This window comes from Cherax quadricarinatus, chromosome 86, assembly GCF_038502225.1.
Source record: "Cherax quadricarinatus isolate ZL_2023a chromosome 86, ASM3850222v1, whole genome shotgun sequence".
NCBI classification, from domain to species: domain Eukaryota; kingdom Metazoa; phylum Arthropoda; class Malacostraca; order Decapoda; family Parastacidae; genus Cherax; species Cherax quadricarinatus.
In genome coordinates this window covers 1,468,965-1,483,373 of record NC_091377.1, presented here as the reverse complement: position 1 = coordinate 1,483,373, position 14,409 = coordinate 1,468,965, and the positions used below count along the sequence as shown (strand labels likewise).

The 14,409-nt window shown below is 45.2% G+C and overlaps 1 protein-coding gene across 2 annotated transcripts in view; it reads right to left on the bottom strand.

The window, feature by feature from the left end:
• LOC128703074 (probable G-protein coupled receptor Mth-like 1) overlaps positions 1–14,409 on the bottom strand; it is a 42,677-nt gene that overhangs the window by 11,931 nt on the left and 16,337 nt on the right. Inside the window, exons 1-2 of one of the 2 annotated variants that reach the window (XM_070103555.1) lie at positions 13,546–13,970; positions 69–1,170 (exon numbers count right to left, since the gene is read on the bottom strand). In XM_070103555.1, coding sequence (XP_069959656.1) covers positions 69–1,119 — 1,051 coding nt within the window. In that variant the 5' untranslated portion in view covers positions 1,120–1,170; positions 13,546–13,970. Of the gene's footprint in view, positions 1–68; positions 1,171–13,545; positions 13,971–14,409 lie in introns of those variants that run through there. The other variant, XM_070103554.1, reaches the window with a different exon arrangement.

The window sequence follows — 14,409 nt, the reverse complement described above, 5'->3', positions numbered from 1 at the left end:
GGCATGTGCCACTAGTCTGTTGAGGAAGGTAGTGCTTTGTAAAGCGCTAAACTCGTGTGGGGTCATACCTATTAATGAGCACTGCAGCTCGGTGAAATTTTCACGGCCCGCTTTGTTGATCGTGATGGTTAGAAAGGCGAAGAAAGTGGCGCTGACGAAGGACAATAGGCACCTTCCTGTGTTGCAGCTCTTGAGTCGTGGCACCAGCAGGTAAATAACCCAGGTGGCAGTCAAGCAGGCACAGGAGATTCCCATCAAGACTGGAACCAGCACTCCGTATTTCCACTGGCACTCGGAGTCGGCCGACCCCTCGAAGCACACCAGAGCGAGTTCGTAGACCTGGTCGCTCTTGGTATCCTCGTTGTTATCTATGCAGTAGTGTTGAGGCGAGAGGAGCTCCTCTGAGGCGAGCAAGTTCCCCGTTTCTGTGAGGCTGTGGTCATCGTATATCAGAATTTTCTCACACGTGGGCAAGCCATACACAACATGCAAGTCTGGGAACTGTGGCGCTAGGCTCCAGTCTTTAGTTTTATCGTCAGGCATGCAAAGTCCCTTGTTTTTGAGGTGCTCGCCAGCTGGACAGCACTTACGAAGGCACGAGGCGTTACTGCAGGCTAGCCGGTCAGCTTGCCACTGCAAAGCATGGTCCTGAAGGCAAGCTTTGGCCCAGTACATAGGTGGGTCATCCGATTCGTCATCGAGTACCTGCAAAACGCAGAAATCCTGGAGTCGCTCGTAGATCAATCCCTCAGGGGGAAACCACATGACGTTAACAGTACCATCAGGTAATAATATTAGGGTACCATGTTCGCCATCTAAACTGAGGGCTATGAGACGAGTGCCACTGTTCTCGTTCTCACAGGCTAAAGTAATTCCTTTCACCTCCTCCACTATGTTCGAAGCTAGCATCATGGATCCCTTGAAGAGAATAGGCGGCTGGAAGGAAGAATCTGGGTTGTAGGCGCAAGTCGCGTTCCTCGTGGATATGGCATGCTGACTCGGGCAGCACTGAGGCAGTCGTATTGAAACACCGCCTTTATTTCTTTTTACTGACTGTTCGGACGACAACTGGACAAAAGTCATGCCCAGGACGACAAATAACCAGCTCCAACGAGCCATTCTCCTGATGACTTCTCTACGCGGTCCTCGGCAATAACAGTATTTTCAGTCCTGTGGAGAAACAGAAAGATTAGATAAATTACATATAACAAAATAACTGAGATAACATGGACACAATAAATTACTTATTGTTACATTTAACTACTTGGTTATTAATGAAACAATCCACTTAGACACTAACAATAGATTACTTCAAGCAAGAGGGACAGATCAACAAATAACATAACTAAACCATACGAAAGATCGCATCACATAACAGGATTAGGTCAACACATCACATAACAGGCAAAGCCAATGCATAACATCATACAACAGATTTAGACCAAAAGATTACATAAGGCAACATGACTAGACCATCAGATAACATACAAAAGGGTTAGATCAACAGATAACACCAAGACAATAAAGCTATACCAACAGATAACATACAACAGGACTAGACCAAAGGATAACAGATAACAATGGGGGATTAGACTAACAGGAAACGTAAAACAGAGCTATGCTAAGATAAAATCATAAAACGGGGTTAATCCCATAGATAAAAATATAACAGGGTGTCCCGCTAGTGGATCATGTTTCTCCCGTTTATGCAGATGCCTTTGATGACTCTGAGTAACGAAGAACATATCCGGATAATTCATCCCGCAGGAAATCGAAGTCAGAGGAAGAACGCTGACGAACTTACCATAAAAGGCCATTTAGACAGAGCGGCGATAACACACACACAGTAAGCTACAGTAATAATAATAATAATAATAATAATAATAATAATAATAATAATAATAATAATAATATCTTTATTTCTACAAGTACATGTACAAGGTATACAGACCATAGCTGACATCAATGACACTGCTATATAGAAAGCTCCTTGTTATGCTGAGCAATTCCCCCAAATTATTTCACTTTTGTCCCAGGATGCGACCCACACCAGTCGACTAACATCCTGGTACTCATTTTACTGATGGGTGAACAGGGACAGCAGGTGTCTTGTGGAAACACGTCTTAATGTTTTTCAGCCGTACCGAGGGATCGAACCAGCTACTGGACACCTGTACCGTGGCTGGAACAATTTCTCCCCAAACCGGTACTTAGCAGAGGACCCAGAGGACCCAGAGGACCCAGCGTCGTCATGAAGTTCCTCTCCTAAGCATGATTTTTGCTTTGGTGGACACAATACAAGTTTGGTATTTAGACATGATTGATGTCAAATTTCCCATCTCGAGAGGTGTCCCTCCTTCATAGATGGAATTTTGCTACTCAGGCGAATCGAGAAAATTTCTGACGAGGGAACAGTCGTAAGACAACTCAGTGGACTGACACAATAGAAGTATATACATCTATGGCATTATATACCGGCAGATATGTTAATAAGACATAATATGAGGTATGTTGTATCTGGTAGATGCAACATCTTCTCAACATAAACCATACCCCCGGCCGGGATTGAACCCGCGGTCATAGAGTCTCAAAACTCCAGCCCGTCGCGTTAGCCACTAGACCAGCTAGCCGGGCTGGAGTTTTGAGACTCTATGACCGCGGGTTCAATCCCGGCCGGGGGTATGGTTTATTTGCAATCGTGTCATTACGATTTCTTAAGTCATCTTCTCAACATGATACCACGAATCGCACGTTTTGACCAATTGGAGTAAGATTCGTTTTGACCAATGTCCACGCAAAAAAAATTGAGAGCAGTATGATATAACTGTTTCAAGCCATCTATGTGTCTTCCAAAGTATTTATTGACTATAATAATGTTGGTAGAATTACTGACAGTATGTTAGGTAAAAGGACACAAGTGCAGTTAATGCGACAATGGATTGACAAAGTTCCTGGAGAGCGAAACGTTGTACATGTGTCATTTTTAGCTAAAATATTTATCGATAAACTTGCAATATGAAAAACACACATGCACATAGACCGATCAGAGGGAAATGTGGACCAGCAAGTATCTCTCCGTCACGCTGAAAGCACTCGGAATCTTGGGTTACCCTGAGGTAGCCGGAGCGTGAAGAGTAACAACTGTCGCTCTGTTTGGATCTAATGTTGTAATGTAAGACACACACACACACACACACACACACACACACACACACACACACATACAGAGGAGCTATGAATCGACCCCTGCAGCCACAAATAGGTGAGTACATACACACACACACACACACACACACACACACACACACACACACATACACTCTCTCTGTCTCTGTCTGTCTGTCTGTCTCTCTCTCTCTCTCTCTCTCTCTCGGTGGCCTGGTGGCTAAAGCTTCCGCTTCACACACGGAGGGCCCGGGTTCGATTCCCGGCGGGTGGAAACATTTCGACACGTTTCCTTACACCTGTTGTCCTGTTCACCTAGCAGCAAATAGGTACCTGGGTGTCAGTCGACTGGTGTGGGTCGCATCCTGGGGGACAAGATTAAGGACCCCAATGGAAATAAGTTAGACAGTCCACGATGACGCACTGACTTTCTTGGGTTATCCTGGGTGGCTAACCCTCCGGGGTTAAAAATCCGAACGAAATCTTATCTTATCTTCTCTCTCTCTCTCTCTCTCTCTCTCTCTCTCTCTCTCTCTCTCTCTCTCTCTCTCTCTCTCTCTCATACATACACAAAAATACAGAAAATGAGACAAGTACGGTATGCGTCTGCATGCTTTACCGAGGGAGAATGTAAATATCTCAGCATACACCTGAAGCCGTCTTCAGTAGGGAGAAGGTCAACGGGAAGACGAAGTCTTGGGATCATAGGAGAATGTAGTAGTGATGAGTAGAGGAAGGGTGGTGGAGAGGGGAGAAGAGGAGTGCCAGCGTTGGGGGGCCACTCCTTAAAATCCTTGGCATCAAGCACTCTTACATATGCCATAGTAGTTCCACCCTCCATCCTTCTGTCTCTCTCTTTCTCTCTCTCTCTCTCTCTCTCCCTCTCTCTCTCTCTCTCTTTCTCCCCCTCTCTCTCTCTCTCTCTCTCTCTCTCTCTCTCTCTCTCTCTCTCTCTCTCTCTCTCTTTACACAAGGTTTTACAAAGATTAAGGGTTTCTAGCTTTGTTTGCAATCTCTCTCTCTCTCTCTCAAACACACCACACACACACACAGACACACACACACACACACACACACACACACACACACACACACACACACACACACACACACACACACACACACGGACTCGACCCCCGCAACCTCAACTAGGTGAGTACACACACACATGCTTTCAAAACATTCACGTGTTGTTCCGAGTCATTACAAACAGCTGCACACACAACGCATTCTTCGTATATTACAGTCCAGTTTTCTCACTGTTTACATAGTGACGTCACAGCTCTGTGTACGAGGGTCAGCTTTTAAACAGAGTCATGGAGAAGACACAAGAAGAGAAGCGAGGATAAAGCAAGGAATATGATAAAGAAGGGAATGTAAAAATTAAAGGAAATGAGATCAGATGGAGAGAGGTGAAAAAAGACGAGAGGATGGTAGAGAAAGAAGAAAGATAAATGAAGAGAGGAAGAGAGAAGGGGTAAAAAGGGATATGGAAAGAAGAGAGAAGAAGAGATGAGAGAAGAGAGATGAATGATAAATGTTTATACTGTTCTGTTGTATAGAGAGATAGGGAGGAAAAGAGAGTTAAGGAGAGAAGAGAGGAAGGAAAGGGGGAGAAGAGGAAACAGATGAGAGAAGGTGTTAAAAATAGACAGAGAAATTTTGTTAAACATAAAGATTCCATGAAAGTGTTATTATTATTATTATTATTATTATTATTATTATTATTATTATTATTATTATTATTGTTGTTGTTGTTGTTGTTGTTGTTGTTGTTGGAAAGATGCAAAAAAATGGCCTGAGTTTACTACCATCTGCAGCTCACAAGACTGCCATCCCCACGAGCCTCTTTGTGGGGCGGGGCAGATGGCAGACCAGAGGCCTAGCTTCTCCCTGCGAGCGCCGTCAGAGCGGGGAATGTGGCTAGACCTGGGGGCAGTTGGCCCCAAAGATGAGGGGGTACTTGTACCTCCTCCCATGGGGGACTTAGGTCTCGAGACACTCCCCAGATAGGGGGCCCAAGGCCGGGTCACCACTATTGGAAAAGACCCGGGCCAGGAGAATACCGGCGAATAGAAAAAAAAAAAGAATACAAACCTCACCCCATGTTTGAGAGAATGTGAGTCTGGGTGGCAGTCAGGGAGGCTGAGCCGTACCACACAAGAGCAGGATTCTTAAGTAGCTAAAAACGAGTTTCCTGCCTGGTTGTTCTTGGCTCGATTACATAGCCATGGTACTGTGTGTGTGTGTGTGTGTGTGTGTGTGTACTCACCTAGTTGAGGTTGCGGGGGTCGATTCCGAGCTCCTGGCCCCGCCTCTTCACTGATCGCTACTAGGTCACTCTCCCTGAGCCGTGAGCTTTATCATACCTCTGCTTAAAGCTATGTATGTGTGTGTGTGTGTGTGTGTGTGTGTGTGTGTGTGTGTATGTGTGTGTGTGTGTGTGCTTGCGTCAGTGGACGCCTGCCTGATTTACAGTCAGATTTCTGTTCCCGAAGCAGATTTTCCTCTGGTGTCAGGGTGGGACAAAATCTCCCTTATTTTTCAAAAAATAATATTGAAAATTTTATCATAACGATAATCTTTACTTACTGGTAGGAATTTTAGGGACGTTGAACTTTCTCGGCATCTTTAATAACAATAATAATAATAATAATAATAATAATAATAATAATAATAATAATAATAATAATAATGTATAGGTTGGCTGTAGAAGTGGGTTATGGAGGCGAGTTGTGAAGTTGGGTCGTAGAGGTGGGATGCGACAGTGGGTAGTTGAGGTGGGATGCGACAGTGGGTAGTTGAGGTGGGATGCGACAGTGGGTAGTTGAGGTGGGATGCGACAGTGGGTAGTTGAGGTGGAATGCGACAGTGGGTAGTTGAGGTGGGATGCGACAGTGGGTAGTTGAGGTGGGATGCGACAGTGGGTAGTTGAGGTGGGATGCGACAGTGGGTAGTTGAGGTGGGATGCGACAGTGGGTAGTTGAGGTGGGATGCGACAGTGGGTAGTTGAGGTGGGATGCGACAGTGGGTAGTTGAGGTGGGATGCGACAGTGGGTAGTTGAGGTGGGATGCGACAGTGGGTAGTAGAGGTGGGATGCGACAGTGGGTAGTTGAGGTGGGATGCGACAGTGGGTAGTTGAGGTGGGATGCGACAGTGGGTAGTTGAGGTGGGATGCGACAGTGGGTAGTTGAGGTGGGATGCGACAGTGGGTAGTTGAGGTGGGGTACTAGTTAGCCTTGATAATTTTCTGTTGTCGTATTCAATACTAATCTTTTATTCATATAAATATATATAGATCGTTCAAGGACGCTTGCATGATATATACATTGGTGTGTGGAGGAAGGTGGGGACAGTTAAGTGACATGCTATAATCACGTCAAGTATCTGAATTAATATTTAAGGGGCCAAGGGCCGAGATGTCTCCAATGAGTTTTCTAAATAAATAACCTTCCCTATGTCCCGGCGCCTAGGTTTGGGTCTTGTTCCTAGGTTTGGGTCTTGTTCCTAGGTTTGGGTCTTTTTCCTAGGTTTGGGTCTTGCTCCTAGGTTTGGGTCTTGTTCCTAGGTTTGGGTCTTGTTCCTAGGTTTGGGTCTTGCTCCTAGGTTTGGGTCTTGCTCCTAGGTTTGGGTCTTGTTCCTAGGTTTGAGTCTTGTTCCTAGGTTTGGGTCTTGTTCCTAGGTTTGGGTCTTGTTCCTAGGTTTGGGTCTTGTTCCTAGGTTTGGGTCTTGTTCCTAGGTTTGGGTCTTGTTCCTAGGTTTGGGTCTTGTTCCTAGGTTTGGGTCTTGTTCCTAGGTTTGGGTCTTGTTCCTAGGTTTGAGTCTTGCTCCTAGGTTTGGGTCTTGCTCCTAGGTTTGGGTCTTGCTCCTAGGTTTGGGTCTTGCTCCTAGGTTTGAGTCTTGCTCCTAGGTTTGGGTCTTGTTCCTAGGTTTGAGTCTTGCTCCTAGGTTTGAGTCTTGCTCCTAGGTTTGGGTCTTGCTCCTAGGTTTGGGTCTTGTTCCTAGGTTTGGGTCTTGTTCCTAGGTTTGGGTCTTGCTCCTAGGTTTGGGTCTTGTTCCTAGGTTTGAGTCTTGCTCCTAGGTTTGGGTCTTGTTCCTAGGTTTGAGTCTTGCTCCTAGGTTTGGGTCTTTCTCCTAAGTTTGGGTCTTGCTCCTAGGTTTGAGTCTTGCTCCTAGGTTTGAGTCTTGCTCCTAGGTTTGGGTCTTGCTCCTAGGTTTGGGTCTTGTTCCTAGGTTTGAGTCTTGCTCCTAGGTTTGGGTCTTTCTCCTAGGTTTGGGTCTTGCTCCTAGGTTTGAGTCTTGCTCCTAGGTTTGGGTCTTGCTCCTAGGTTTGGGTCTTGTTCCTAGGTTTGGGTCTTGCTCCTAGGTTTGAGTCTTGCTCCTAGGTTTGGGTCTTTCTCCTAGGTTTGGGTCTTGCTCCTAGGTTTGAGTCTTGCTCCTAGGTTTGGGTCTTGCTCCTAGGTTTGGGTCTTGCTCCTAGATTTAGGTTTTTCTCCTAGGTTTGGGTTCTGGCCTACGTTTGGGCTCCTACTCGTCCCCTCTATATTTTCATTCTTGAAGCCTTTATCATTAGTTTAGATATAAGTCTTTTGCTGTCCTATTATTTTTACAGTTCCTTGATAATTTGAGAAATCACGAAAGCGCTTAGTCACTATTTTTTCACAGTTGTTGTTGTTTACTGAGTTATATTCACGTTTGGGTCTAATGTTACTTGTTGCTTCGCTTTTTTTGTGTGCGAATGTGTGTGTGTGTGTGTGTGTGTGTGTGTGTGTGTGTGTGTGTGTGTGTGTGTGTGTGTGTGTGTGTGTGTGTGTGTGTGTGTGTGTGCTCATCTATTCGTACTCTCCTATTTCTAGTTACAGGGGTCGATTCACTGCTTCTGACCCCACCTCTCCTCTGGCCACTACTGTGCGTGTGCGCGCGTTAGCGTGAATGCTAAGTGATCAATGCTAGTCTTTATAGAGCTCAGCTCCTGGTCTTTCCTCTTATAAATCATCTGACGTGCATGTATACATGCATGTCCCAGCACGAATAAATAAACGCACAATCTACAATGACAGGGATATTTAAGCTGCCCTGGCACTAAGCAAGGGGAGAAGCTGTGGCCCCACCACAACTGGTTTTTGCTGCGCACTTTAGTTCATCTTCTACTCTGTTATTTGGGCCACTAGAGACACCTGTTGACTTAGTAATTTATTCATCGTCTAATGATAAGTTAGCAAATATTGCCTCACCTGTTCCTCTCGCGTTAGATTCTTGGGCCCCTAAGTTACCTTCCCAACCTTCTCCACGACACTGAAGTCTTCAACACTAGTATATATGTAGATAAATGGTTCCTCAGTAAAGATACCTAAGTGTTGCACATGTGTCTAATTTATCAACAGTATATATAGCATATATATAGTATATAGAGTATATTGACAACGTTTCGCCTGTCTGTGACTTGATACAGCACACTGTGTGGGCGAAACGTTGTCAATAATGATCACATTATACTGCTAAAGTGTTCGTATTTCCATTGTGTGAGTAGTAGAAAGGGTTACCATATCTCACGCTTCTATCAGGGTTTCCTGTCACACACTGCAGCTATTCACTCATTTGAAGATGTTTGTGTAAACACGAAAATGATCAGGTGTTTCAATTTGGCTAATTGACACGGTAGTCCCCTGTTGATGTCTGTTTTCAGTCTGTTTTTTTTTTTTTCAAGAAGAGGCAGAAATAGCAGTAATGTAAATAGCAGATTTAGAAAGACTCCAGGAAGAAGAGAAGCAGGAGAGTAATGAAAATCAAGAGGACCACGACTGAGCACCGACATGTTTAATTACATATTCGGGTCAAGTGAGTCAAAACTCCTCATCAGAATAGTGACCAACAGCTGGTACTCTCACGAATGCGAGTAAAAAAATTATATCTACACACCAGATCAGTAAGAACAGCTTGGGGGAAGATCCTGTGTGGGTGGTGTGAACACCAGCTTAGTGTTCTAAGAAGGAAAGAAGCTGCAATTTCAAGCTTGTTGGAAACGTCTGCTTGGGAGGTTGCGTGCATGCAGCTAAATTAAGGTGAAAAATGCATAACCCATTGTTAGGTATTGCAGTGGGGGGGAATAATTTTTGTTGCCACGCGTTGTTGGTCTTGCCGGGGAGATGTGTGGGTGTTGGACACTATGTATTATTGAATTTAGAATAAAAAACACACACACACAATGGAGTAACGCGTCCCTTGTGTCACTCGCATCGTTATTCCGTTAAACACAAACCAAAATGAAATTAATAGACAGTTCAAACATAATAGAAAATATGCTAGAATTAAATATGAGAAGAACAGTAGAAAAACAGAACCACGGATAGTATTAGCTAATCCTAGAAAGGACTAACATAAAATGTGCATGTGAAAGATTAGTTGTAACCTGAGAATATCAACACACCATACTGGTAAAGTTAGTTTTTGTGCTCACTGTCAGAGAGAGAGAGAGAGAGAGAGAGAGAGAGAGAGGGAGGGAGGGAGGGAGGGAGGGAGGAAGGGAATGTCTCTCATTACTCTTCGTAGACACACTTGTCCACCCAGTCTATTTGTAAAACACTGCACCCCACCCACTATCATCACCACTCACTGTCATCACCACCCACTATCATCACCACCCACTATCATCACCACCCACTACCATCAACACCCACTATCATCACCACTCACTGTCATCACCACCCACTATCATCACCACCCACTATCATCACCACCCACTACCATCACCACCCACTATCATCACCACTCACTGTCATCACCACCCACTATCATCACCACCCACTATCATCACCACCCACTACCATCAACACCCACTATCATCACCATCCACTACCATCAACACCCACTATCCTCACCACCCACTACCATCAACACCCACTATCATCACCACCCACTATCATCACCACTCACTACCATCAACACCCACTATCATCACCACCCACTACCATCAACACCCACTACCATCAACACCCACTACCACCACCACTCACTACCATCAACACCCACTATCATCACCACCCACTACCATCAACACCCACTACCATCAACACCCACTACCACCACCACCCACTACCACCACCCACTACCACCACCACCCGCTACCACCACCACCCACTACCACCATCACCCACTACCACCATCACCCACTACCACTATCACCCACTACAACCACCACCCACTACCACCATCACTCACTACCACCATCACCCACTACCACCACCACCACCCACTACCACAACCACCCACTACCACAACCACCCACTACCACCATCACCCACTACCACCACCACCCACTACCACCATCACCCACTACCACCATCACCCACTACCACCATCACCCACTACCACCACCACCCACTACCACCACCCACTACCACCACCCACTACTCCCACCACCCACTACCACTACATCACCCATACTACCACCACCACCCACTACCACTACATCACCCATACTACCACCACCACCCACTACCACCACCACCCACTACCACCACCACCCACTACCACCACCACCCACTACCACCACCACCCACTACCACCACCCACTACCAACACCACCACCCACTACCACTACCACCACCCACTACCACCACCACCCACTACCACCACCACCCACTACCACCACCCACTACCACCACCACCACCCACTACCACCACAATCACCACCACCACCCACTACCACCGCCACCACCCACTACCACCGCCACCCACTACCACCACCGCCACCCACTACCACCACCACCCACTACCACCACCACCACCCACTACCACCACCCACTACCACCACCACCCACTACCACCACCACCCACTACCACCACCACCCACTACCACCACCACCCACTACCACCACCACCCACTACCACCACCACCCACTACCACCACCACCCACTACCACCACCACCCACTACCACCACCACCCACTACCACCACCACCCACTACCACCACCACCCACTACCACCACCACCCACTACCACCACCATCCACTACCACTACATCACCCATACTACCACCACCACCCACTACCACCACCATCCACTACCACTACATCACCCATACTACCACCACCACCCACTACCACCACCACCCACTACCACCATCACCCACTACCACCATCACCCACTACCACCACCACCCACTACCACCACCACCCACTACCACCACCACCCACTACCACCACCACCCACTACCACCATCACCCACTACCACCACCACCCACTACCACCACCACCCACTACCACCACCACCCACTACCACCACCACCCACTACCACCACCGCCCACTACCACCACCACCCACTACCACCACCACCCACTACCACCACCACCCACTACCACCACCACCCACTACCTTTACATTATCTATATTACAGCACCTAAGATCTATCTAACAGGGAGAGAGAGTTCAAAGAAGAAGAAGGAGAAGAAGAAGAGAAGGAGGAGGAAGAAGGGAGACAAAGAAGAAAGAGCTACATTCTGCTTAGTATCCCCGAAGGCTTAATACCCAACAGGCTTGATACAAGACAGGGGAACATAGCTCCAATTTCCAAGATCACGAACCCCTAACTGGCCTGAAGGCACCAACGAATGGAAGAGAGAGAGAAAGAGAGAGAGTTTATTAGGCATCATCAGATGTGCACCTAATGCATTAATTAGTATATAATTAGGTGTACCAGCTCACCTAATTACTTTTCTATGGAATTTTCTGCATTTTCAATAGAGCTAAATCCGAATGGGTGGCATCCTGGGGTAAGGATGGTGGAATATCTTAGATTAGGGGGGGGGGGAAGTGATATCAGCAGAGCTAGGATATCAATTCTTAGCTTGTGAAGGATCTGAGGTAAGATAACAGCTCTCAGCCTTTGGATAAGCTGAGACAGGATAACAGCTAGGAGCTGCTAAACCCGTAGGGGTCATATAGTGCCTCTTGGGGATAGACCTGCTGAAGAGGAGGGCAGCTCAGCTTCCTTGAATCAAAAGCCCTCCCACCTTGCGGGTGAGGGTAGGGAGAGAGAGAGAAAGAGAGAGAGAGAGAGAGAGAGAGAGAGAGAGAGAGAGAGAGACAGAAACAGAGAGAGAGAGAGAGAGAGAGAGACAGAGAGACAGACAGACAGACGCCCAGGTAGGCTCATTAGCCTACCTGGGCATCACCTGGGGCATTCACAGACGTGCTGGTATGCCATACCCAAGGTTGTCTGCACCCTAAATGCCCTTGAAGGGCTCTTGTTCCAAGGTATTTTAGCTCCCAATGAATGTCACAGTAATAATAATAGTAATTAGAGTAGTAATAAGAATTATAGTAATAATAATAATATATATGCCTCGAAAGTCTGTATAAAAAAAATGAAAATTGTTGTTGTTGTTATTGTTATTGTTCTTTTATCGTTGTTCTTGTTTTTTCCACGTTCTTGTTCTTTTATTATTATTATTATTATTATTATTATTATTATAAATTATTTTACACTAAAAATCATTATAAATTATTATTTTATATTAAAAATTATTATAACTTATTATTTTATATTAAAAATTGTTATAATTATCATTATATTATAATCATTGGTAAGGACCAAAACAAGGCATCCTTCAGGATACATTTTCACCCATCCTGTGACAGGACGCGAGATCAAGTTTTTGTTAGGGATGCAGCTGTAATAATAATAATATTATTATTATTATTATTATTATTATTATTATTATTATTATTATTATTTGTGGGAATACAGTCTAACTGTAATTGAACAATAAAAGTCACAGTACCGTGGCTGGAACAATCCCCAAGCAAAATTCAGTACCGTGTCGAGGTCAATTCACAGTTAACACACAGTACCGTGGTTGGAGACATTCACAAACTTTGGAGAGAAACATCAGGAGACCTTTCGATCCTCGTTGGACTCTTGTCAGTACGTGGTAATGGCTCAGAAAGGACCGAAAGGTCATCTGGTGATTTTTAGTGAACTCTCAGTTCCTTGAATTCTTCGCTAACATCAAGACTCTCTCGTCCCCAACAATCTTCACCTGACTCACCAACCTACACATACTTATGTACCTTTTACCCAGGTAGATCTGTTTTGTGACCAATAAAGGATCGCTATATACTGCTTTTGTATCTATTTTTCCACCATGTCAGTATTTTATATCATGCAAGTCCGTCCTGGATGCGCTAGGATAACGAATGAATGGAATGTGACCTTGATGTCTGACTGCCTGCTCGTCCCTTTCTCCTCTGACCTTGTTCCGTGCCCTTGACGAGGCTATACAAGTCTTCCCTTAATTGCAACGCTGAAATATTTACGTTTTCTCTTACTGAAAAGCGTGAGGACAGGAAGAACTTTCACCAAACACATGAACTCACTTATTTGGTGGGGTTGCAGAGGACGACTCACAGCTCCTGGGCCTTGTTCAGAGCAGCAGTCTCCTGAACCCTGGCCTCTTAATACTGATTTTTGAGAAACATTGGCTCACTAACGCATTTCCTTCGGGTTTATCTTGTACCCACACGATGTTCTCTCGCTGACCTTAACACATATAAGTTCAAGCAAAGGTTACGATTTCTATTTTCCCCACTTCACAGATTTCCACTTAATGCACGTGAAACATGTCTTGACACTTCACTCCTTCTCCAAGGTCCTCTAAATCTATCCTCACTCCACTTCTGACAGGATCTTATCTCTCTCTCCTCTGACTTTGACGTCTTCAGGAAGCTTGACGTAACGCCTCACAGAGATACTAGAGATGAGAAAAGAACTTCCTCTCTCAATGCCAGGTAGCAGTCGACTGAGGCAGCTGGATTGTGTTTGCATCCCCCTCCAACCTTTATAGCTTCTGATAACAGGTTGCCAATGTTGCAATTGCACTTGCATATATATATATATATATATATATATATATATATATATATATATATATATATATATATATATATATATATATATATATATATATATATATATATATTGTGTGTGTGTGTGTGTGTGTGTGTGTGTCTGTGTTTGTACGTGGATTTATATATCGTATTTCTTCAGTGTTCTAGATTAGCAATGACTGGTGTAATGTAGTAATAGTAGTAATGGTAATGAGACTGGAATCTCATTGGTAGAGTTTAGGTCACAACTGAAGGATTTGGGTTCACTACTGGGCGAGGTGGGACGTTCGGACATTCCCTAATATCCTATTCACCTAGCAGTAAGCCAATGCCTAGGAGTTATGCTGCTGCTGT